The following is a 26,346-nucleotide window of genomic DNA, read 5'->3' on the forward strand; positions in this document are numbered from 1 at the left end:
TTAACCTGGTATGTCTTTGGAGTGTGGGAAGAAGGCACACACCTTCTTGTTCTATTGTTCTAATTAGGACCAGCTAGAACCTGGGGTAAATATCGCCTACTCGGAGGGTAAAATTGTTGATTCTGGATTTGTACATTTTTTTCCTCATTGATTGTCTGTGTTTGGTTTTGGTATCATTAGTTGTTCATAAATAAGTGAAATAACATTGTCATGTGCTATTAAAGTTGCCAGGGGTAAATGGGACGATAACGGTTGGGAACCCCTGAGCTAGAACTTGGTCTTGTTACAATAATGACACAGCCCGTTCAGAAGTGATGTGTGCACTGATTTCAGTCTTAAATTGTTCCAGAGCTCCTGCACTTGAGTGGCACAGACCCAGTGGCTGAAGCAGCGATTCGGCAACTTACTGAGTCTGCAAAGCACAAATTGAAGTCTCCCATCAAGAAAAGTACCATCGTCATTTCAGGTGTAACGAAGGTGGGTTCTGTACCTTAACGATGGATTATCTTGTTTTGTTGCTATGCCAACAGGACTATGTCCGGCAGCTTCCTCTGGAGTACTATGCTTTCCATTTTATTTCCAAAACCTGGGGTTTATTTAGTATATTGTGTTATTGAGGTACAAGCTGTTTGTCGAATATGTTGTGTAAGAAGAGATCCTGTTCAGTTAAAAGCTTGTCTTTTGTAACTTGGTGGGACCGTTTTTCCATTCATTTCTAGCTTTTTCGTCTCTTGGTGAGGAATTAACTGGATTTTTGACAGATCATCCGTAAATCCAATGATCCTTTTCTGTCTGAAGAAGGGTCTCGACCCGAAAAGTCACCCATTCCTTCTCTCCCCAGATGCTGCCTGTCCCGCTGAGTTACTCTGCCGTTTTATGTCTATCTTTTTATCATTTGCAAAGTATAAAATATGGAGACCTGCTTTCATCTTATTTTCATCACAGCACATACTGAAGAATAGTTTAGAGGAAAGAAAAAAAAATCAAATCAAAGTGATGGATCACAGGCCTGATTTATGTTTTCAAGCTGTTGGAAAGGCTAAATGTTCCTCTCCATTCTCTTTACCCTACGAAAATGGTAGCAGTCCTCCTGGTAATTGGTATTTCCTGGAAATTAAGTCAGTAGCAATAAAGATCTGGCATATCCATAAATTGTGAAGTTCAGTAGCTTGGCTTCTCCTGCCCTCTTTGGGTGGGAGAGGAGTTCTGGACAAGTATGATCATTTGATATTATTTTCTTTGGAAAATGCCCATTTTGTACAAAAGCTATCAGAGAGAAAGAAAATTCAGTGCTGAGATATCATAACAGGTTCAGTGGTATCTGGAGAGGGGCAGAATTAAATTTATGGGTTTAGGGACCTTTCTAATAGATTGGAATTTATGCGTTGATCAGTTTTGACCATGTACAGTAAACCCTCGTTATTACGGACCTCAGTATAACTGATTTTGGTTATAGCGGACGGTCTCTTTAAGAACACAGGTTGCTAGTTACACTGTGGAGATCTTTGAATTTGACAAGCCATTGAAATTGACAAGCCATTGCTTCGATCGGCACTTAACTCTATTCAACAGTGTAACAAACAGTCTTTAATATTTTTAGCTTGCGGTAACAGAAATCCAATTTTAGCTGTTAAAAAGAACCATACACTCAGCAGGTTAGGCAGCTTGGTGTCTTTGGAAGAAGAAACGGAATTAACATTTAAACTCTACACTCTACAGCGCAGACTCTACAGCGCAAACTCTACACTCTACAGCCCTCTAAAGGGTAGAAACGGGCCCTTTGGCCCACCTAGTCTGCGTCGACTAGCGATCACCCTGTACACCAATGTTGTCCTACATACTGGGGGCAATTTACAATTTTACCAAAGCCAATTAACCTACAAACCGGTATGTTTTTGGAGTGTGGGAAGAAACTGGAGAAAACTCCTGTGGTCACAGGGAGAACGTACAAACCTCGTACGGGCAGCAGCCGCAGTCAGGATCGAACCTGGGTCCCTGGTGCAGTAAGGCAGCAATTGTACCACCGTGCCGCCCTAAGATCAATGTCATTTCACCCTGGGCAGTTGATTGTGGGGAAACTCACTTAGAGTGAGACAGGATCTCTACACCTCCACCCCAATGCCACAGACCTCCCATTCTGCTCTCGATGTCTGAATGTGGGAATCAGCAGTTAGGGCAACGGTTTTTGCTGCTCTCCATCTACGCTGGACAAGGTGGTGCCTGTTGGCATAATTGGGCCGCTGCCCTCTGTGTGGTGGGTGGTGTGGCAGTGGTGTCAATGGGGAGAAAACCCCTACTGTGTTATAGCAGACAAGGGTGGCGCAGCGCTATAGTTGCTCCCTATGAGTTGGAGAGAGCTCTTAGGGATAGTGGAGTTCAGGGATATGGAGAGAAGGCAGGAACGGGGTACTGATTGTGGATGATCAGCCATGATCATATTGAATGGCGGTGCTGGCTCGAAGGCCCAAATCGCCTACTCCTGCACCTATTGTCTATTTCAGTGCCGGAGTCCCGGGTTCGATCCTGACTACGGGTCTGTGCGTAGTTTGTACGTTCTTCCCATGACAGCGTAGGATTTGTCTGGGATTACGATTTCCTCTCATGCTCCAAAGACATACAGGTTTGTAGGTGAATTGGCTTTGATAGGAATTGTAAATTGTCCCGGGTGTGTGTAGGACAATGTTGGTGTATGGGGATCGCTGGTCGACGCGGACTCGGTGGGCCGAAGGGCCTGTTTCCGCGCTGTATCTCTAAACTAAACAAATCAGCAATAAAGGACACCATTTTCCCCCCCCCCCCCCCCCCCCCCCCCCATGTCCAGTCCGTCATAATAAGGATTTACTGTATTTGCTTTGTGTTTTTAACTATGAAGTGATCAGTTTGGAAGCATCTCATAGTCTAAAGTGCTCATTTCCAATATTAACTTCCAGACTCCCTTGGCTGCGGATGATGAGATGACACTATCGGCCAACTATGCAGCTGCAATGGACGCGTCTTTAGGGCAGGAACCTCAGCTCCACCCTTCCTCCAACGGCAACCCTGAGCTCTCTTCTGAAAAGACACTAACTCCGAGCCCACCTGAGGCAGAGGTTTGTCCCGATGAAGAAACTTCATCCTCGTCATCAGCAATCCGAGCTGATGGACCATTCAACCAATGGAACACTGGTTTCCAGGAAGACCTGGATTTTGAACGGAAATCGAATAGTTCCTTTGGCGGCTCAGAAGCGGGAACGATGAAAAAATCCAGAGGTGAATGCTTTTAAAGCTTAAAAAAAAACATTTGGGTGTTTTATTCTTGTTGAAGGAGATTAAGACAACTACATAAAGTGCTGGGATAAATCAGCGGGTCCAGCAGCATCTCTGGAGAACATGGATAGATAGACTGAAGTAGGGTCATGACCCGAAACGTAACCTATCCATGTTCTCCAGAGACGCTGCCGAAAAATTACCTTGCTGCATCACATCCACTTCCCACCGGCATTGAGTTGGCATTATGTGAGTCCTTGGTCCTTTTCGTGTATCGAATACTGGACACTGCTCCAGTGCTATTCTGGTTGAAACGCACCAATTCTGCTCTTCAGTCTGAAGAAGGGCCTCGACCCAAAGTACGTCACCCATTCCTTCTCTCTGGAGATGTTGCCTGTCCCGCTGAGATACTCCAGCTTTTTGTCTGTCTTCGGTTTAAACCAGCATCTGTGAGTTCCTCCCTACACCAATTCTCCTCTAGTCTACTGCCATCTGGTACAAAATATTTCCATAGTGAATTACTTGCGGAACTGTGATTCAATATATGCATAATACTTTTTTTGGGGGGGGGGGGGGGGGTAAGGGAGTCCACATAAGCGTTTTTACTTGCCATAGTCTGCCTGTGCAAATCTCAACTGATAAATGTGCATTTATTTTTTTTCGTTTAGGCGGATTTATGCGGAGCGGTGCAAAATTCTTTTTCCGACGCAGACATCATCAGAAGGAACCCGGGATGAGCCAGTCGCACAACGACCTGGTTTATCTGGAGCATCCGACGCCTCTGGAGAAGGAGAGGAAGTCGGCCAAGAAGCAATTTAAAAGACTTTTCCCAAAATCTAAAAGTAAAGCGAAAGTGAATGGCTCTGCCGCAAACTGAGGTTGCTGTCTCTCCCATTTCTCTTTCTCCGTCCCACAGCAGTGCACTGTGACGAAAGAATGTCCAGATTCCAAAAGCCTCAAGGTTTTATTTGACTTGTAATTGCAGAGGCGTTTTTTTCCCCCATCCGGATTATTCCAGTCTGGAAGGAAATATATTTTTTAGAATTTTACATCACTCTCATCGAGGGAAACATTGCGACACTTTTTCTTTCAGGAGGTATTTAGGCCTCCATAGTATTCTGGATTTTCTCAGTTATGGGAACTGAGTAATGTTGAAGTATTTCGGGGGAAAAAACAGGGCACCTTCCTTGTTTTATCAAGTACCCAGTCCCTAACAATTGCTTTGGATGCAACTTTTCTATTCGTATAAATTATTTGTGCCTGTCTGACCTGATTGATGCCAGGTTAGAAGAGTTTTACAGCATGGTTCCGTGTCCAGTTTGAGAAGATTTTCCACCGTGTTCAGTGTCCATTCTATTGATTATTGCCACTTTGAGTTTAAAACATTTGCAATGGAGCTGAAAGCCAAAGAACCTCAATTAGATTGTTCCATCTGTTTCTCTTTTAGCTCTTCTGTCACCCTGTTCCCCCTGCCAATTGCTCCTCCCCATTTTACAAGGATGCTTCAAAACTGACCAGAAGGTAGCTTGCTCTCCAGACCTCTGCAGATTCTCTGGCCATTAACAGATGGGACAGGTCTGCTGCCAATTCCCCCAGGCCTCAGCAGTTCCTAAGTCTAATGGTCAGCTCTCACTGAGCTGATTATAAAGAGAACAAGTAATATAACTCTTTGCAGCATCTTCACTTTTTTTTTTTTTTTTTACTTCTTGAGAAGTTATCCCTGCCAAGATTCATGATTAGAACACTAAGATTTATTTAATATTATCTGTATGATGCCAACCCCATTTTACCGTGACGTTCATGGGTTGAATGAGTTTAGATTCCTTACAGCCTCACAATAGCCATGTTTGAGGCAGGTTCAGTCCTTTGTTAAGACAAAACATGCAAACTTCTTGTTAAAAGCTTTCCAGAAAGGCTGACAAGATTGATCTGAGAAGAGATAATCAAATGAGTAAAGGGAGAAAATTGTCCCTTCTCAAACACAAGCAAATGGAAATTGGACGGAAAAAGAACTAGTCGAATTTCTGAGCACGTAGATATCAAGCTGGAAATGGGGAAGTATCTGATTTGTATATATTTGAGCCATATTATTCAAACAATTGCATTTGCAGAAATGATGTCGTGCTCAGAACCTAATGCATTACACTACAAAGCTGGAGGATTGAATTCAATCCTGTCAGCCTCTGAACTGGTGAAATTTCTAACTACAAATCTGCTCGTGGCTTTTCCTAAGTTTTCAATTTGGGAAGACAAATCCAAGGGATGCAAATTTGAAACAAAACACCAACTGCATAAGTAGATTTACGATGACACCGAATTATGTAAATTATTCCCTGCCCTGAAATAGGACAGATCAGAGGTCTGAATATACGTGACTCAGCACCCACTCATTATTATTATTATTGTAGGGAATGATATACAAAAAGGAGCTTCCTATTTCCCAGCTGAGCATGCTGTTGCTGCATTGGGTCATTTTTAAGTGCCGCTTCTTTGGGGAATCTTCTGAAACTGCGTTAGGATAATTAATAAATCCCATCAATCCAACGTTTTAACATGGTGTTCCCGTTCTGCAAGACTGCTGCCGTGGCTGTATTTGATGCACTGGTGTGTTCTTCCGTTCAGTATTGTTAAGTGAGCAACAAGAAAAGACACTCTGGACCCCCGGTTGTGCAGGTGCTATTTCCATAAAGGTGATCAATTGCCTCGGAGGGCTGTCTATGACCATTGATTTTGTTTGCTGGGTCATTATTCCAGGACGTCCCAGAGATAGATACAAAAAGCTGGAGTAACTCGGCAGGACAGGCAGCATCTCTGAAGAGAAGGAATGGGTGACGTTTTAGGTCAAGACCCTTCTTCAGTCTGAAGAAGGATCTCGACCTAAAACGTCACCCATTCCTTCTCTCCAGAGATGCTGCCTGTCCTGCGGAGTTACTCCAGCTTTTTGTATCTATCTTTGGTTTAAACCAGCATCTGCAGTTCCTTCCTACACAGGATGTATGAGTGTGCCGCCTGTTCATAATGTGAACGTCCCAACATTGGTGATCCTCCATTATTTGTTTTGTAATGATGGTGACCAGTTGACAACTGGCTTTTTATGCACTTGTTTCAACTTTTCTACTGCCGTTCGTTTTGGGTTTTTTGGTTCCCCATCAGGTTTTTGAAAAGAGGTTGGTGTTTGGCCCATTCTCAGTTTCAGAAGGGTGTAGGAATTGCATGCTGCCTAGCTTTATAGCTGTATTAATAGACCTGCCACATCGTTCATCCATTGATTTTTCCCTTTGGTTATCTCACCACTGCTGGCAAACTTTGTTCTTGCTCACAAATCCAAATGTACTTATGTAATCAATAGCAGGCTGTGTTGTTGAAAACAAAATGCTTGTACTCTGCCAGAATTTCACTTTTTAGCTTTGAGACTGTGTGCAATTTTCTGGGGCTGATCTCCCCAGTATGCTCCACTTACTACACTGCCCATTCAATGAAACAAATAAGCAAAAATGACTGTTAAATAGCCTTTTCTTCTATTGCATGCACTTCCACTGCAGCCAAGAGGTTTTTGGCAGGTCTTTTATAACTGTCCATCAATATTATTTCCCCCTCTCACCCAAAATATCCCCTATCCTTACTATGTGCATTATCCAGGTGTTTTAGGGAAAATATTTGCTGTTCTTCCATTAGTCTTCAGATATTCTCCCTACTCAGTGAACTTATTTTTTAATTGTGAAATGTCAATGTTATAATGTAATTAGCGTGGGATCTAAACCTGATATTTGTGTGTGACCTGCTGTTATGTGTGAGGTTTGACAATTCAGGATTTTAGTCTTCAGTGCTGATATCTTTAAGTTTAGGGACATGGTATCAAAGTACTGTGTACACTACCCATTGTTAATCTTTCAGACCATACTCTTGTCCAGTACAGATTTCCCACCTTGTGTTGATGAAGGCGGGAAGAGGCTATTCAGTACATGGTCTTACTATCTCTGTGCATGTCAAGCCCAGTGTTTACCAGTGTGTTAAAATGATGACCAAAGAGTGGGGGGGTAAGGACTGTGTAGCCCTGTTACGACACAGGTCATACCTACTGAGAATCAGTATCGCCATTCATAATTGCACTGATTCAGCGTAAGCTTTTATTATTGTGAATCGTAACTGGAATCTTCCTCTGGTGCTCCCTCAGTACCAAGAACTAGTAAAGGAAGAACAAAGATAAGTGTGATGTTTATTGAACTGAGCAAGGGATCAGAAGTGAAAATGGATTGCACACTAAGTTATTGATGATTAAAGGAAATGCTGCATGTTATTGGTCTCGCTTAAAAGGAGAAACACTGAAGTTACCCAGTTGCCTTCTAAAACTACAGTGTCTTAATTCTTATAACTAATGCAATAAATATTGAGAATCATTACTTTTTTTTTGCTTGTCTGCCATTGTTTCATCCACTTGGGATTGAGTTTAGTTTATTGTCATGTTCAAGTTCAAGTGAGTTTATTGTCATGTGTCCCTGATCGGACAATGAAATTCTTGCTTTGCTTCAGCACACAGAACATAGTAGGCATTTACTACAAAACAGATCAATGTGTCCATATACTATAATATAAATATATACGCACATGAATAAATAAAATGATAAAGTGCAAATAACAGATAATTGTTTATTAATAATCAGAGTTTTGTCCGAGCCAGGTTTAATAGCCTGATGGCTGTGGGGAAGTAGCTATTCCTGAACCTGGTTGTTGCAGTATTCAGGCTGCTGTACCTTCTACTTGAAGGTAGCAGGGGATGAGTGTGTGGCCAGGATGTTGTGGGTCTTTGATGATACTGCCAGCCTTTTTGAGGCAGCAACTACGATAAATCCCCTCGATGGAAGGAAGGTCAGAGCCGATGATGGACTGGGCAGTGTTTACTACTTTTTGTAGTCTTTTCCTTTCCAGGGCGTTCAAGTTGCCGAACGAAGCCCCGATGCAACCGGTCAGCATGCTCTCTACTGTGCACCTGTAGAAGTTAGAGAGAGTCCTCCTTGACAAACCGACTCTCCGTAATCTTCTCAGGAAGTAGAGGCGCTGATGAGCTTTCTTGATAATTGCATTACTGTTCTCTGACCAGGAAAGGTATGTGTACACATACATTATAAAGGGAATAATGTGAATAAGGTTTAGTGCAGGATAAAGCCAGTAAAGTTACAGGGTTGTTGCATTGTCATGATTACCAAGGAAAGATCTGGCCATCAAGACCTTCAATGGTCTATCTTGGCCATTGTTCAATAGCAATTGCTGACTCGTCACATGTGTTTCTGTCATATACATTCTTTTCAGCACCAACTGCTTCTCACACAATGTATGATTCATGTAAACTAGATGCACATTTATATCATGCCTTAGGACATCCCAGAGTATTTTTGAACTGTGGTCTATTCGATGCTGCGGTCAATATCCTGTCTAATTTATGCACAACAGCTCCTTCAAAGTTTTGGTGAGAACTCTGCAAAGAGGTGTCGTGGGAGAGCACCTAACAACCGGCTTGACATCTTATCCATTGGTTGGCACCTCAACAGTGCATGTGAACTGTAGCTGATGAAATTCAATACCTGAAGTGCAAGGCACTGAACGTTAGAACTATGACTTAAGTTGAAGACAATGAAAGGTGAAGCCATCCATAACAGAACAATTAAATTTGGGGATGATGGAGAGGCAAGAATGGGTAGCAAGGAATACACATTTCAAATGGAGCCATTATGATTGCTTCATAAGTTCATGCGTTCAAGGAGCAGAATTAGGGTATTTGGCCCATCAAGACTACTCTGCCATTCGACCACGGCTGATCTATCTTTTCCTCTCAACCCCATTATCTTGCCTTCTCCCCATAACCCCTGATACCCTTATGAATCAAGGAATTGAATATTCCATCATGATTGTGGTTTGAAGTTCTCTCAATACACATCTGTGTTTCCCTCCCCATCTGTTAAAGTACTATTTTAAACAAGCTTTTGCTAATCAGCCCTAATATAACACTATGGTGTTGATATTTATTGATAAGGCACCTGAAATTTGCCTTGGGAAGTTTTTGCTTGTTTTAAGGTGTTGCGTGAGAAGCTGACATCTGGAAATGAAACGTCTTTAGTAGATAATCGGTGAACAGATCTTTAAAGGATAGGCCATTACAAGCATTTGCTGTCAATGTGACAGCATGTTAACATGGAGTTTGATAAGCCACACATTACTACTTGAGTAAGACGATGGGCAAGAAAGTCAGTGCTGACTTCATGGGATGAGTTTTTCCATCAGTACAAGATTGTCCAGGGTCATGGCAGCTCCCTCCGCATCAGTAGGACATTTTCATGACACACTGGCACACTAACATGGAACCAGCACATTATGATCAACAAATGCCCCAATCCTGGTAAGTCTAGACTAGTAAAGGAAAAAAATGTAGAATCAACGTGCAGATGCTGGTTTATACCACAGATTACACAAAGTGCTGGAGTAACTCAGCGGGACAGGTAGCATCTGGAGAAAAAGGATGGGTGACGTTTCGTGTTGGGACCCTTCTTCAGACATGATGGGCAAGAAAAGGTCAGTATAGAGATGACCGTGAAGGAAGACTTCTAGTCTGACCATGTATAAATCCCAACTTGCGTCCCAGATAGAGACAAACTGAGTGAATTCAACACCACGGTTGGAAAGGATGCAATATCTTGGCAATAAGGCAATAGCAAAAGCTGCTCTTCATAATGTTCAGAACACAATCTTGTCTTAGTCAACACTGTGTTACACCATGAATGAGGACAAGCATAAAGATCCTGTGGCAACAACTGTGATCTAGGTGCTCTCTAGTGGAGAGTCTAGAACTAGAGGCCACAGCCTCAGAATTAAAGGACGTGCTTTTAGGAAGGAGATGAGAAATTTCTTTAGTAAGAGGGTGGTGAATCTGTGGAATTATTTGCCACAAGGCTGTAGAGGCAGTCAGTGCATATTTTTAAGGCAGAGATAGATAGATTCTTGATTAGTACAGGTGTCGGAGGTTATGGGGAGAAGGCAGGAGAATGGGGTTAGGAGGGAGAGATAGATCAGCCATGACTGAAGATGATTCAAGTAGGCTTGATGGGTGGAATTGCCTAATTCTACTCCTATTCCTTAGGACCTGATGGAGCCAATGCCCAAGCTAGACCACAAGGACGCCTGCATGTTGCAAGCCAATGTGCAATTTGCACCATGACAGGTGCTGTTGGACTGACCACCACCTATTCCAGTCTGCCATCTCCATCAAACCAACAGAACTAAAACCAACAGAAATATTGGACCACATTCTCAGATCCTGCCTTAACTCTACACTGGACGCAAAACAGCCTCTCATTTATGAACGTATTATTTGAGGAAATATGATGTGTTCGTGGATTGTGTAAGAAGTTATTGAATTGACGGCAAAATAAATCCCGATTGCTTTTTTTCAATATATTATGAATAAAGAATATTTTTGGAATTAATATAATGTTGCCACAAGGCAATTAATGTTGAAGGGCTCAAGGACCCAGCGAAGCAAGCTATCTTAGTGTCTCACAGATGATCTGACAAACCCCAGCGGGGAAGAAGCTCCTCCTGAACCTGGGTGTTGGTTTTTGAGGACCTATTACCTCCCTGATAACAGGAATGAAATGAGTGTGTGGTGGCCAGGATGGTGTGTGGCCCTGATGATGCTAGCTGCCTTTGTGAGGCAGTGCCTCCTGTGGATCCCTTCGATAGTACCTGATTACATGCAGCTGATGACTTTCCATGTATTTCGCTCAACTGCAACCAGACTCTTGACCTGGAGTTCCAAGGTCTGTTTTAACCAGAGGAATAGTGGAAACGACTCTCTCTCTCCCTGATGTAAACACAAGCAACTGCTGATGCTGGTTTTAAAATAGGACACAAAGTGCTGAAGTAGCAGACCAGGCAGCATTGCTGGAGGATGTGCAGACATGACAATTGGGTCGGGACCCTTGTTAATCTGACACTTTTTCTAGCTCATTATTGTTTGGCAGCAGGGCAGGGAGGTAAGGGCCAAGACGCGCGGGTGGATAAATGTGTAGGAAGGAACTGCAGATGCTAGTTTACATCAAAGATAGGACCAAAATGCTGGAGTAACTCAGCTAGACAGGCAGCTTCTCTGGATAGAAGGAATGAATCCTATCCAGCGATGCTGCCTGTCCCGCTGAGTTACTCCAGCATTTTGTGTCTATCTTGAGGGTGGAAAAAGCCAGACAAGTGATAGATGGAGGGTTACACAAAAAAGCTGGAGAAACTCAGCGGGTGCAGCAGCATCTATGGAGCGAAGGAAATAGGCAACGTTTCGGGCAGAAACCCTTCTTCAGACCCTTCTTCAGACAAGTGATAGATGGATTCAGGTGAGGGGACTGTGAGGAGGAATTTCTTTAGTTAGAGGGTGGTGAATCTGTGGAATTCTTTGCCACAGCAGGCTGTGGAGGCCGCCAATGGAATTTTTTAAGCCAGATAGATAGATTCTTGATTAGTACGGGTGTTAAGAATTATGGGGAGAAGGCAGGAGAATGGGGTAAGGAGGGAGATATAGATCAGCCATCGTTGAATGATGGAGACCTCCAACCATGGTTGAATGGTGGAGTACTTTATGGGCCGAATGGCCTAATTCTGCTCCTCTCGCTTAGGACCTGTGCTTAAGTTATGATTATTATTGACTATTATTTGGCAGATGAGTGGATAAAGGTCAGAGATGAACGTAAGGCAAAAGGTTAAGTTTGGTAGAGGAGTAATCAGGCTAGATGAGTATTGCAAAGCCGGAGGATGGAAGGAACGAATATTGCTGACAGGTTAATGGGATTTAAGAATGTTATCAAAGCCTTCTTGAGAAAGGAACTAATTCGTGGGAATCGAGCAAACATGACCACTCAAATATAGGGAAAGGTTCAAGATGCATTCAGAACCTTGAGTCCAAGCGGCAAGGGAACAAAGAAGGCCAGCAGAAGTGGTTGAAGGTGCAGACCTTCTGCTTGAGACGCAGCTCACCACACAGACAACTGGAGTGGAAGCAAATCATCCTCCACCAATCCTCCGCGTTCCCCAGAACACTTCCGATCAGGCGCGGTGCCTCCAGCGAAGGAGTGGGAGGATTATGGCAGCGCCAGATCCCCAGCGGGAGCGGAGAATTCGCCCACTTTGCCGGGTCTATCTCTAATCTAAATCCACCTACAAATGTCAGACGGGGAGCCCGATTTGCGTGGATTAAAGCGCCGCTGCCGCTTGGAGCCCGACGGCTGCAGCGAGCGGCACGAAGGGAGATGTAGTCCAAGCTCCAGCAATGCCAGCAAAGATCCTCTACGATCTTTGAATGCCAGATAGTTGAGACCCGATAAAAAGACTACAACCCCCGGCCGGCGCCTGGTTACAGCGGGGAGGGGGAGTGGGGGGGAATCTGCTCGGATTATCCGCTCTTGCGCACTTTGTCCGGCCGAGCGGGGACTGGAACCCGGAGTCAGGATTCGCGAGAAAACCAGGCGGAAAGAGGGGGGCAAAACCCGGCGCGGCCCGCTCCCGGTGCCGGCCCGGAGGGAGGGAGGTAGGTTACGGCGGAGGGAGGTCGGGCGAGGGGAGGGGAGCGCCGATAGCGGCAGGGGGGGGAGGGAGAGAGGGGTAGGCTCCGGGCTCGGAGCCCGCGGTTGCAGATCGGCGTTGGCAACATTGTGGAACGCGGCGACTGCGATCGATACAATGTTTCCATTCCGGCCGCCATTCCGCCTGTTCTTTGTTACAATGTTGCCAGGCGGAGCGGAGCGGATCGCTTTTAAAACCCGGCGGAGAGCAGGCGGCCGCCACATGGATCGGCAGCGGCAGGGAGGGACGTTCAGACAACCCGGCATGGCGGAGGTGGCCAGTGCAGGAGGAACACACCCTTCCCTCCGAGCAGGCCAACCTGTTTGGCTTCAGTGGATTCCTCTCTCCCCGTTGCATCCTGATCCTGATCAGAAACAACAACATCAGCAGCAGCAACAAGGCAGATAGACACAAAATGCTGGTGTAACTCAGCGGGACTGCGAGACATCCATCACCCATTCCTTCTCTCCAGAGATGCTGCCTGACCTGCTGAGTTACTCCAGCAATTTGTGGCTCTGTCTTCGGTGTAAACCAGCATCTGCAGTTCCTTCCTAAACATTAAGACAGACTCCATCCAGGCAATTTCACTGTTGCCATAGACATAAAAGTGCTGGAGTGATTTTGAAGAAGGGTCTCGACCTGAAACCTCACCCATTCCTTCTCTCCAGAGATGCTGCCTGTCCCCCTGAGTTACTCCAGCTTTTTGTGTCTATCTTTGGTTTAAACCAGCATCTGCAGTTCCTTCTTACACACTGGAGTAACTCAGCGGGTCAGGCAGCATCTGCGGATAAAAAGAAGAGGTGATGTTTTGGTTCGAGACACTTCATCAGACTGTCGGGGAGGAGAAATGTGGAGGTATACAAGAGTGGCCTGTTTCTTATTAACACCCAACGTTATGGAGTGGAGGTGATGTGGAGCAGACAAATGGGTGTTGATGATGGAATTTGAGAAGAAGCGTAGTTAATAGAGATACAGCATGGAAACATTGGTCTCTGTATTTGATAATAATCGCAATGCACAATCTGACCTGAAATGCACTACATTCAAGAAAGGTTCCTATTCCTCTCCAGCGTGGAATAAATTTACTTTATTATTATCACATATGTCAGGTACAGTGAAATGCATTTTTGTTACATGCTATCGAACAGATCGGACTTTAGACTTTAGAGATACAGTGCGGAAACAGGCCCGTCGACCCACTGAGTCCATGCCAACCAGTGATCCCCATACACTAGCACTATCCTACCCGCTAGGATCAAATTACAATTTTAGCTAAGCCAATTAACCTACAAACCTGTATATCGAGTGTGGGAGGAAACCGGTGCATCTGGAGAAAACCCACGCAGTCATAGGGAGAACGAACAAACTCCGTACAGACAGAACCTGTAATCGTGATCAAACCCAGGTTTCTGGCGCCGTCAGGCAGCAACTCTACCAGTGTGCCACTGTGCCACCCAAACACTGTTCCAAAGTACCATATTTTGTGTTGCTAACGGCCAAGGGTTTAGTTTTTATTTTACAGATACAGCAGGGAAACAAGCCCTTTGGCTCACCGAGTGCACGCTGACCAACGATCGCCCTGTACACTAGTTCTATCCTACACACTAGGGATAATTTACAGAAGACAATTAACCTACAAACCTGCACTTCTTTGGAAGGTGGGAGGAAACTGGAAGAAGGGTCTCGACCTGAAACCTCACCCATTCCTTCTCTCCTGGTTTCACCTGGTTTCAGCGATGATACCACTGTTCTCTGGGGATAGATGTTTCTCAGGACTACACCACCATTTGCCAGAACCTCCTGTGATGCTTGTACCAATGTGAAAGGGATTAATTGCCTGGAATTTGCCAATGTTGACAGGGTTTCTACCGATGTGTGCCAGCATTAGCAGTGGGAAGTGGCACAAGGCAGAGTAATATTGACAGGGCCTCCCCAGCCTCAGAGGTATTTTCAGAAGTTCAGGAACCATGTCCCTAGGGCAGCGTGCGCTGGTAGTGAGGTTCTGACAGTGCAGGAAGGATCTCACCACCAGCCAAGCAAGGTCTTGGTGCTTGTTAGTGAGTTCTGGCGATGAGCCATTTCACCGGACAAGCTGGGCACTCTGCTCAGAAACCACGGCACATGATCCATCGAGTCCTTGTCCTGCAGTGTCTGCAGGATATTCCGTGCTGACCACAGCCTGATGGTCGTGTGGTCAAAGGTGTTGCCCGAAAGAACTTTTCCACAAAGGACAGATGGAGCAGCAATGTCCAGCTATTGATATATATATAGACACAAGATATATAGGCACAAATATTTACAATTGCTCTGATTAATTCCTTTGTTCTTTTTCTTCCCCTGTGGCAGATGGCTGGAGATGGCACTGATGAGAGATTGTTTGTCTGTAAGTATGAGAACGTTTGTGTTTTGAGTATAAAAATGAAACTTTTCACAATGTGTGATGTGTATGGTAGCTTGAAAATATGGTGCATTATTGAAGTGTAGTCACAGCTATAATGTAGCAAATTGCCCATTGTCAGATGCCACAAGTAACAAGGAGACAATGAATAGATTATCTTGTTTGTGTGATGTTGAATGAGAAATAATTGGTATGCAAAGAGTAAATCTCCTGCTCTCCCTCTGGGGGTAAAAAAGTAATGGGATCATTGAAGATAGGCTGGAGTAACTCAGCGGGTCAGGCAGCACCGCTGGAGAAAAGGAATAGGTGACGTTTCAGGTTGAGAGCCTTCATCAGACTGAGAGTCAGGGAGGGGGACACTGGAGGTATGAGAAGGTACAGAACAATGGACAGTCTGTATCAATGTCTCAGGAAAGGTGGAGCCCACAATGGTAGTTGAGGCCAGTTCATTGGCTATATTTAAGAGGGAGTTAGATGTGGCCCTTGTGGCTAAAGGGATCAGGGGGAATGGAGAGAAGGCAGGTGTGGATACAGAGTTGGATGATCAGCCATGATCATATTGATTTGCGGTGCAGGCTCGAAGGGCCGATATGGCCTACTCCTGCACCTATTTTCTATGTTCTATGTTCTATGGTCCAATGTTGGCTGGGGACGAGGTGATAAGTTCATGTTCGCATTTATTGCCACGTGCACCAATTAAGGTACATTGGAATTTGACTTACCATGCAGCCATACAATCAAAAGAGCACAATACACAATAGAATATAACATGAACATCCACCACAGTGGAATCAACATTCTTCACAGTGGTGGAAGGCAATAACTTTGTCAGTCCTCCTACTTTGTGTAACAAAGGAATACAAGCGGTGGAATTAGCAAGTGGACTAGGAGGGAGGGAATGCAGAGGTTACTTGAAGTTAGGGAAATCAATATCCATGAGATCATTGTATGTACTGTGGAAAGCGATCGATCCTTTAGTCAGTTAAAGTGCTATCTCCAGGTTGCACTTACTTTGTAGCTCTTATATCTGCCTGAACAGGGAGGGGAGAACAGAGATTTCCCAGGATGTGTGTGGTCCGTGATTATATTGGCTGCTTTCCCAAGGCAGTGTGAAATGTAGATGGTCTATTGGGGAAGACTCATTTGAGTGATGGAATGGGCTGCATCCACAACTTTCTAGAATTGCATGTGGTCTTTGGGCAAAGCAGCTGCCAAGCCACACTGTGAGGCTTTATTTAGAAATTGTTAACAGTTATTGGAGAATGTTATCATCTGAGCCACAGCTGACTGCTAAATAATGTAATGTGTGAATTTGTCGGGCAGATTGCAGTTAGTTTTTGTTTATTATTGTCATATGAGCTGAGGTACAGTGAAATGCTTTTTGTTGTGTGCTATCGAGACATTGAAAAGATTGTACATGTTTACAATCAAGCCGTCTGCAGTGTACCAATATGGGAAGCAGTCCAATAAAGTCTAAGATTACAGATAGTTCAAGGGTCTCCAATGAGGTAGTTTACAGGTTAGGGTAGCTGGTGAGAGGACAGTTCAGTTGCCTGAATACAGATGGGACGAAGCTGCCTCTGAATCTGGAGGTATGCGTTTTCACTCTCCTGTATCACTTGCCCGATGGGAGAGGGGACAAAGGGAGTGACTGGGGTGAGACTGGTGAGTAGGAAGGAACTGCAGATCCTGGTTTACACTGAAGATAGACACAAAATGCTGGAGTAACTCAGCAGCTCAGGCAGCATCTCTGGAGAAAAGGATTAGTTGACATTTCGGGTTGAGGCCCTTCATCAGACAAAGGGTCTCATCCCGAAAGTGCCCCGACTCGAAACATCACCTATTCCTTTTCTCCAGAGTTGCTTCCTGACCCGCTGTGTTACTCCAGCATTTTTTGTGCGTGTCTTGGGGTGAGACTGGTCCTTGATCATGCTGGTGGCCTTGCCGAGACAGCGTGAGGTGTAGGAGGTTCCCCGGGTTAGTGGAGGGAGGTTGGTTTGCGCGATGGTCTGGGCTTCGTCCACAAGTCTTTGCAATTTCCTGCGGTCTTGGATGAGGCTTTCCCAAACCATCAAAGAGGAAATTTGGGATGTGAGCATCAGCTGTTCTCTTGCTTCTCTTACTCCTAGGGTGCGACGACTGTGGGGAATACCACGACTCGGAATGCCCGGAGCTGGGTCCGCTCGTGACCGTCAGCGACTCCTTCGTTTTGAGCCGAGCCCGGTGAGGAATGTAGCGATTTTGAAATGAAAAGCAAAGTAGCAAATAACATGAGAGTGAACATTTCCCCATTTATTCCCGTGTGTTGGTTAATGGCAAATGTGGATGGCACAGTGGCACAACAGTAGAATTGCTGACTTACCTGCACCAGAGACCCGGGTTTGATCCTGACTACGGGTGCTGTCTGTACGGAGATTATACATTCTCCCAGTGACCAAGTGGGTTTTCCCCGGGTGCTCCGTTTCCCTTTCATTACAAAGACGTACAGGTTTTGTAGGTTAATAGGCTTTTGTAAAGATTGTAAATTGTCCCTAGGTCATAGGATGGGCTAGTGTACGGGGATCGCTGGTCGGTGCGGTCTCGGTGGGCCGCACCGACCAGCGAGACCGCAGACAGCAGGAGGGCTGAGGAAGGGGAGGAGACAGCAAGGACTAACAAAATTGGGAGAATTCAATGTTCAAATGTTCATTGTTAGTCCTTGCTGTCTCCTCCCCTTCCTCAGCCCTCCTGCTGTCTCCTCCCATCCCCCAGCCTTCGGGCTCCTCCTCCTTTTTCCTTTCTTGTCCCCGCCCCCCCCCGCCCCCGATCAGTCTGAAGAAGGGTTTCGGCCCGAAACGTTGCCTATTTCCTTCGCTCCATAGATGCTGCTGCACCGGCTGAGTTTCTCCAGCTTTTTTGTGTACTTTAAAATTCAGTAGTCGGGTTGGGGGGGGGGGGGGTCGGGGGGCGGGATTTGGGGGCATAGTGGAGCAGCGGTAGAGTTGCTGCATTACTACGCCAGAGAACCGGGTTCGATCCTGACTGTGTGGGCGGAGTACGGAGTTTGTATGTGCTTGGGGTGCTCCGGTTCAAAGGCTTCAATAGGCCAGCGGGAGACTTTGATCAAACAAGGAAAATAGAGTTTGTTTGTTAATGCCGCGATCCTGGCACAAAACCAGTGTAATAGAGTTATACAGTGTGGAAACAGGCCCTTTGGTCCAACATGCCCATACCGAGCAACATGTCCCATCTACACTAGTCCCACCTGCCTGTGTTTGGCCCATATCCCTCTAACCTCTCCTATTCCTGTACCTGTTTAAATGTTTCTTAAACGTCTCGCTAGTCATGATCTTAGCCCTCTATGCTTCTGAAGGTTGTGACAATTACAGCGTGCACCTCACAGCGATGGAAAGCTACTCAAATGCTGCGGCCTCTGCCTGGCCAATATCCCCAATGCACAGGGCTCATTTACACTGAGTTGAGTACTTTGAGAGGCCCATGTCATCTGCTTTCCTGTCAGCAGATTTTGTACTGGCCAGAGCTTACATTACAAATCCTAGGCTTGTGCTGCAGTGTAGAAATAAAGGAGTGGATGGCGCAGTGGCACAGCGGTGGAGTTGTTGCCTTACAGCGCCAGGGACCCGGGTTCGATCCAGACTACAGGTGCTGTCTGTACGGAGTTTGTTCTTTCTCCCCGGGACTGCGTGGGTTTCTCCCGGGTGCTCTGAATTGTGGGGAGAGAAAGCTGGAACAGAAGTGGGGGTGGGACAATGCCCGGCAAATGATAGTCGGATACATGTAAGTGGAGTGGGGGGGGGTGAATTAACTATTCAGATCATTGGCAGGAAGTCTGGTTTTTGGAGAAGAAAAATGTTTCTAACTTTTATCATTTTAGGTCTTCACTACCACCCAGTTTGGAGATCAGGCAGCTGGAAGATGGAAGTGAAGGGGTCTTTGCATTGTCTTCCCTAGTAAAGCGCACACAATTTGGACCATTTGAAGCCAAAAGAGTTTCCCAGCTGGATAAAGAAAATATGTTTTCTCTGAAGGTAGGTAGAACAATGGCCAATCTGCTGTTCCCTATCTGGCTCAATGAGGCTTATAAACGTAATGGAACAAACCAGAGCTCTCTCAGAGTTTAGTTCCTGGTTTGTGTTAAGTTATCTAGGCTTGCCCTGTGGGCTAGTTTAGTTTAGTTTATTGTCCCGTGTATCAAGGTACAGTGAAAAGCGTTTGTTGAGTGCCAACCAGTCAGTGGAAAGACAATACATGATTACAATCGAGCCATCCACAGTGCACAGATACATGATAAAGTGAATAACGTGGAGTACGTTTAGTGCAAGATAAAGCCAGTAAAATCCGACCAAAGATAATACGAGGATCTCCAATAAGGTAGATAACAGTCCAGGACTGCTCTTTAGTTGTTGGTAGGATGGTTCACTTGCCTGATAACAGCTGGGAAGAAAGTGTCCAGGCAGCATCTCTGGAGATCATTGATAGGTAATGTTTCAGGTTGGGACCTTTCTTCGGACTTGTATATGGTGCCGGTTGGGGTTGAGCTGTCTGGGGTGGTTTACCATACATTCAGCAGTGTACTCTTAAAGATTGGTCATTTTGCAATCTAGGAAGCCGGACATCATTTGTGTCCGAGAGCGATTGTGACCAAGTGATTTGTTTGTTGACGAGAGTCATTTAAGGGATAAGTACTGAGCACGACACTTGGGTTGCTGTGCCATTGGGTGGGGAGCTGGTTCATTCCCGATGACTGGCCAGCAGCTTTGGCTAGCTGGCTTTGAACATGGCGTCTGGCGTGGATGAGGTTGAGCTCGAACAGGACCTTCACCTGGTTTAATAGCCACCACTTCTTGCCCAGTGGGGAGAAAGGAAACAAAACGAAAGAAAACTTCACTACACCAGAAAGCAGATGTAGTGCTCTAGCTTTATGAATGGCAAGAATGGGATTGGGCCGGGTATGCTAAAAATAAGCTTCAGAACAAGGAGTTCAAATCTTCAAGAGAAAAGTGAAAAATATAGAGGGGAGAAAAATCTGCGAGAAATATATTTTCTTCCCCCAAAGTAACGCCTTGTTATAGAATGCATGCACGTGGTAATGGCAAATGTGGAAAAAAAACATGTTTTTCCTTCTCATTTATAAATTTTGGGATGAGTGGGGAGTATGGTGAAACGATGTTTACTTGGTGTTGTGGGGTTTTTCCCTTCTGTACGAGAGAAGGTGGAGAAGGTGTACAAAGAGGAAGATGACTGAACTTTATTGCCTTCCCTCACAGTGGGAAACGTTGATTCCGCTGTGGGGGATGTTCATGTTAATTTCTCTTGTGTACTGTGTTCATTTTATTCGTATGTCTGTATGGTAATTCAAATCTCACTGCTCCAATTGGTGTATATGATAATAAATGTAACTTGACCGTTCTCTTTAGTAGCCTGCTCTCTCAGTTGGCACCTTCCCCCCTGTGACCACGTGGGGTTTAACCTGGTGTTCTGGTTTTATCTCGTGTCCCAAAGCACTGGCCACTGTAAAGTGCCCATGGTGTGCAGGTGAATGGAAACATCTGGGGACAGTTGAGGGGATGGTGGAAAGAATAAAGTGGGGTTAGAATAAGATTAGTGCAAATAGGTGCTTGATGATCAATACAGACTAGGTGGGTTGAAGGGACTGTATGAGGAGCATTGGACGGCTCTGGGTGTACTTGCTGCAGTTTAGAAGGATGAGGGGGACCTCATTGAAACCTATCACATAGTGAAAGGCCTGGATCGAGTGGATGTGATGGGGATGTTTCCTATAGTGGGAGAGTCTAGGACCAGATCTCATAGCCACCGAATAAAAGCACATATCTCTAGAAAGGAGATGAGGAGGAATTTCTTTAGCCAGAAGATAGTGAATCTTGGAATACGTTGCTACAGATGGCTGTGGAGGCCAAGTCTTTGGGTAGTTTTAAAGCGGAGATTGACAGGTTGACTGGGTCTGAAGAAGGGTTTCAGCCCGAAACGTTGCCTATTTCCTTCGCTCCATAGATGCGGCCGCACCCGCTGAGTTTCTCCAATACTTTTGTCTACCCTTGACAGGTTCTTGGTTAGTTAGTGTGTGAAAGGTTACGGGGAGAAGGCAGGAGAATGGGGTTGAGAGAGAAAGATAGATCAGCCATGATTGAATGGTGTAGACTCGATGGGTCAAAAGGCCCAATTCTGTTACGACTTATGAACCATTTCCATGCTCATAGAAACATAGAAATTAGGTGCAGGAGTAGGCCATTCGGCCCTTCGAGCCTGCACCGCCATTCAATATGATCATGGCTGATCATCCAACTCAGTATCCCGCACCTGCCTTCTCTCCATACCCCCTGATCCCCTTAGCCACAAGGGCCACATCTAACTCCCTCTTAAATATAGCCAATGAACTGGCCTCAACTACCCTCTGTGGAAGAGAGTTCCAGAGATTCACCACTCTCTGTGTGAAAAAAGTTCTTCTCATCTCGGTTTTAAAGGATTTCCCCCTTATCCTTAAGATTGCCTATTTAAGTCATTAACCCAATAACTTTGTGACTATCGCATTGGAGGTAATTTTATGTTTTGAACAATTCCCTGTGTCTTTCTGGATATTTGTCCTCTGCTTCTTTCCATTGAATCATCTCAACGACTAGACAATCTCTGCTGATTAAATGTTATTTTGAGAATTGTTCTTGTCATGATCTCGCAGCTTATTTATTTTTGTCCGCAAGGTTTTCCAGAAGGACAGGCCGGAGATTTGCTTTGACACCTCCAATGAAGAGGACTGCAACTGGATGATATTTGTGAGACCTGCCGCGGACTATCATCACCAAAATCTCACAGCCTACCAACACAGCCATGACATTTACTTCAACACGTTACAGGTACGTGGGTGGAGACACAAAGAAACTGCAGATGCTGGAATTTTGAGGGGGAAAAACAAAGTCCTGGTGGGCGGCACGGTGGTGAAACGGTAGGGTTGCCGGATTACAGTGCCAGAGACCAGGGTTTGATGCTTGTCTGTACGAAGTTTGTACGTCTTCCCTGTCATCTGCGTGGGTTTTCACCAAGGTCTTCAGTTACCTACCACACTCCCAAGACGTACAGGTTTGTAGGTTAATTGGCTTGGTATAAATGTAACATTTCCACAAACCTGACTGTCCCGGCAAACCCATTGTTTCTGCTTGTTGTCCCACCGAAGTTATTTCCACATACCTCGACTCCATCCTATCCCCGCCCTGGTCAAATCCCTCCCTGCCTATGTCCAAGACACCTCACACGCTCTTCGTCTCCTCCAAGACTTCCATTTTCCAGGTCCCCACTCCCTCATCTTTGTCCAGTCACTCTACACCTCCATCCCCCACCAGGAGGGTCTTAAAGCCCTCTGTTTCTTCCTCGACCGCATAACGAACCAATCCCCTTCAACCAATACTCTCCTCCGCCTAGCGGAGCTGGTCCTTACCCTCAATAACTTTTCCTTTGACTCCTCCCATTTCCTCCAAATCCAAGTCGTAGCTATGGGCACTCGCATGGGCCCCAGCTATGCCTGCCTCTTTGTAGGGTACGTTGAACAATCCTTGCTCGAGGCGTACCGTGGCTCTATCCCCAAACTCTACCTCCGCTACATTGACGACTGCATTGGTGCTACCTCCTGCACCCATGCAGAACTCACTGACTTCATCCAATTCACCACTAACTTCCATTCGGCACTCAAATTCACCTTGACCATTTCCGACATCTCCCCACTGTTTCTAGACCTCATTATCTCCATCGCAGGTAACAGACTACTCACCGACATCTACTACAAACCCACTGACTCCCATGGCTATCTGGACTACACTTCTTCCCATCCTGCTTCCTGTAAGGACTCTATCCCCTACTCCCAATTCCTCCGTCAATTCCTGGTCAATTTGTCCTTTCCCACCCAAACCACTCCCTCCCCTGGTACTTTCCCTTGCAGCCACAGGAAATGCTACACTTGTCGCTTCACCTCCCCCCTCGACTCCATCCAAGGATGCAAGCAGTCTTTCCAGGTGAGGCAGTGGTTCACCTGCACCTCCTCCAACCTCATCTATTGCATCTGCTGTTCTCGGTGTCAACTGCTCTACATCGGTGAGACCAAGCACAGGCTTGGCGATCGCTTCGCCTAACACCTCCACTCAGTTCGCATTAACCAACCTGATCTCACGGTGACTCAGCACTTCAACTCCCCCTCCCATTCCAAATCCAACCTTTCTGTCTTGGGGCTCCTCCATGGCCAGAGTGAGTCCCACCGCAAATTGGAGGAGTGGCACCTCTTATTTCACTTGGGCAGTTTACACCCCAGCGGTACGAACATTGACTTCTCCAATTTCAGGTAGTCCGTGCTTTCTCCTTCCCCTCCCCTTCCCAGCTCTCCCACAGCCTACTGTCTCCACCTCTTCCTTTCTGCTTCCCGCCCCCCCTCCTACCCCCACATCAGTCTGAAGAAGGGTCTTGACCCGAAACGTCACCTATTCCTTCACTCAGTGGGTGCTGTCTCACCTGCTGAGTTTCCCCAGCATTTTTGTCTACTTTCGATTTTTCCAACATCTGCAGTTCTTTCTTAAACAATCTAAAATTTTCCCTAGGATAGTGTAAGTGTGCGGGAATTGCTGGTCGGTGTGGACACGATGGGCCGAAGGGCCTGTTTCTGCGCTGTATCTTTAAACTAAACTAAACTAAACTCAGCAGGTCAGGCAGCATTTGTGGAGAGAATGGATAGATCCTTCCACAGACTGATGGGGTGGGGGTGATAGAAAACTGGTAAACTGATGTGGAGGCGTAACAAAGCCCTGCAAGTGAGAAGTGGATAGCTGTAGGGAGGATCTGCAGATGTTGGTTTCTACTGAAGACAGCCACAAAGTGCTGGAGTAACTCAGTGGGTGAATCACCATCTCTGGAGAAAAAGGATGGGTGATGTTTCGGGTCAGGACCCTTCTTCAGACTCCAGTTTACTTCAGCCTGAAGAAGGGTCCCATCCTGAAAAGTCACCCGTCGTTTTTCTGCAGAGATACTGCCTGAACCATTGAGTTACTCCAGCACTTTGAGTCTATCGAGTGAAAAGTGGTTACGGGCAAGGGAAGGTGATTGGCATATAGGTGAGAACATGATAAAAGCTTGCGGTGAAAAGTAGACAAAAGGGTGTCAGATAGGGAAAGAAGAAGAGGGGTGAAATATATCTGGAAAGAGGGATGTGGGTGGAAGGAGAAGAGGGGGTAGATTGAATACTCCAATTTCAAGTACATCGCCCGCAGCCACTTCGCTGCGCACACATTTCTCCCTCTACATAGTCACCCCATTCCTTTCACTTCTACTGTGCGCTCATCTCCATTCCACAAGTCCGAAATTTCCCTTTTTACCCCCCTCTCTTTCGCTAGCCTCTGTCTCCTTCCACCCATATCCCACCCTCCCGCCATGATAGCATTACGAGAGTGTGCTTGCAATCCTCCCCGGAGGTCACCCCGAAAATGTGGCGCCCAAGCCGGGTGAGACAGCCGATCTCTACGTCGATGGGACTTCCAAGGTTGGACTTCGATCGGTGGGATGAAGTTTTCCCCTGAGACTGGAGCTCCGGAGCTCCGGCCCGACTGGGGTCGACGGATCCGTTCCCAAAGCCGACTACCGAGCTGAAATCTCAAATTTCGCTTGGGCAGCTTACAGCCCAGTGGTGTGAATATTGATTTCTCTAACTTCAGGTAGCCCTGGCGTTCCTCCTCTCACTATCCGTCTCTGACCCAAGCGCACTGGCTTCTCGTTTTCACCCAACAAACAGCCAACAATAGCCTGTTTCCTTTATCATCGTTACTTTTTTGCATATCTTTCATTCATTGTTCTTTATCAATCGGCTATGTCTCTCGTTTCCCTAATCCCTAACCAGTCTGAATAAGGGTCTTGATCTGAAACATCACCAATTCCTTCTCACCACAGATGCTGCCTGTCCCGCTGGGCTACTCCTGCTTATTTTGTCTATTTCCGAGCTGACTTTAAAGGCCGGCATCTCGGCCCCCCAGTGGCCTAGGCGTTCTGTTCAAGTGTGCAGGAAAGAACTGCAGATGCTGATTTGAACCGAAGATAGACACAAATGCTGGAGTAACTCAGTGGGACAGACAGCATCTCTGGAGAGAAGGAATGTGGGGCGTTTCAGGTCAAGAACTTTCAGACAGTTTTAGTGCCGTTCAACTCCTCTTGGAAGCCGTGACCTCTATTGATCTGGCAAAATGGATAATCCGGCAAGGTTCTGGAACCAAGGGTGACAGAAAATTGGTGGTGAACCTGTGGGACCTGAGGGGGTTTTGCCCGAAAAGAGGGATAAGACTGAATCTAGCTTGCAGTAGTTGGTCTGTTGCTTTTCCTGGTTTCTTTGTCCTCCAAGGCCAGTTAATTGGCTATATTTAAGAAGGGGTTAGATGTGGCCCTTGTGGCTAAAGGGATCAGGGGGTATGGAGAGAAGGCAGCTACAGGATACTGAGTGGATGATCAGGCTCGAAGGGCCGAATGGCCTACTCCTGCACCTATTTTCTATGTTTCTAAAATATTCCAAATGAAATTTAAACTGGAGGTGGTGGAGGGAAGACATTGTATGTCTCAGTATGTCACATTCATATCCAAGCCGAGGGCTTTGCTGTCCACAGTTCCTTCAGATGGTGAGTCTGATCACCACCACCCTCTCCCCTCTCATTGTTTTTTAAAGTTGCGCTTCATTGAATCCTTTGCTCAAGGAAATGGCTAAAGGATTTGAGTTTAAGTCTGTGAGCTATCTTATTTCATGATGGTTCTCTCTCTCTCTCTCTTACAGGACATTCATCCTGGTACCGAGCTTCGTGTCTGGTACGCAGTGTTCTATGCAAAGAAAATGGATAAATCAATGCTCAAGCAAACATTGAATGCAGTGAAGGGTAAGGAGCTGGCATATAAAAACCAGGCCTTGTAGCAGTGGTTTGCAGGTTGAATTTGATCACTTTCTTCTTTTTTTAGGGGGTTTCTGGTGTTCTCTTCTTGTTTACAAGCGACATTAATTTGAATCGAGTCATTCAGCGTTGTAACAGGCCCTTCGGCCCAACCTGCCCACACTGACCAACATGTCCCACCTACACTCATCC

At 45.9% G+C, this 26,346-nt stretch overlaps 2 protein-coding genes across 2 annotated transcripts in view; both read left to right on the forward strand.

Annotated features, from left to right (window-relative positions):
* Nucleotides 1–7,646, forward strand: part of LOC129702981 (C2 domain-containing protein 2) — a 52,970-nt gene extending 45,324 nt beyond the window's left edge. The window contains exons 12-14 of the mRNA XM_055645110.1: nt 350–477; nt 2,931–3,249; nt 3,915–7,646. Coding sequence (XP_055501085.1) covers nt 350–477; nt 2,931–3,249; nt 3,915–4,123 — 656 coding nt within the window. The 3' untranslated portion in view covers nt 4,124–7,646. The remainder of the gene's footprint in view (nt 1–349; nt 478–2,930; nt 3,250–3,914) is intronic.
* Nucleotides 7,647–12,600: 4,954 nt separating this feature from the next.
* The window catches only part of prdm15 (PR domain containing 15), a 49,916-nt gene continuing 36,170 nt past the window's right edge, over nt 12,601–26,346 (forward strand). The window contains exons 1-6 of the mRNA XM_055645111.1: nt 12,601–12,808; nt 15,190–15,226; nt 17,371–17,464; nt 19,116–19,269; nt 21,958–22,110; nt 26,043–26,142. Of these exons, the coding sequence (XP_055501086.1) occupies nt 15,190–15,226; nt 17,371–17,464; nt 19,116–19,269; nt 21,958–22,110; nt 26,043–26,142 (538 nt within the window). The 5' untranslated portion in view covers nt 12,601–12,808. The remainder of the gene's footprint in view (nt 12,809–15,189; nt 15,227–17,370; nt 17,465–19,115; nt 19,270–21,957; nt 22,111–26,042; nt 26,143–26,346) is intronic.

The sequence above is a fragment of the Leucoraja erinacea genome, chromosome 13 (assembly GCF_028641065.1).
Source record: "Leucoraja erinacea ecotype New England chromosome 13, Leri_hhj_1, whole genome shotgun sequence".
Classification (NCBI taxonomy): domain Eukaryota; kingdom Metazoa; phylum Chordata; class Chondrichthyes; order Rajiformes; family Rajidae; genus Leucoraja; species Leucoraja erinaceus.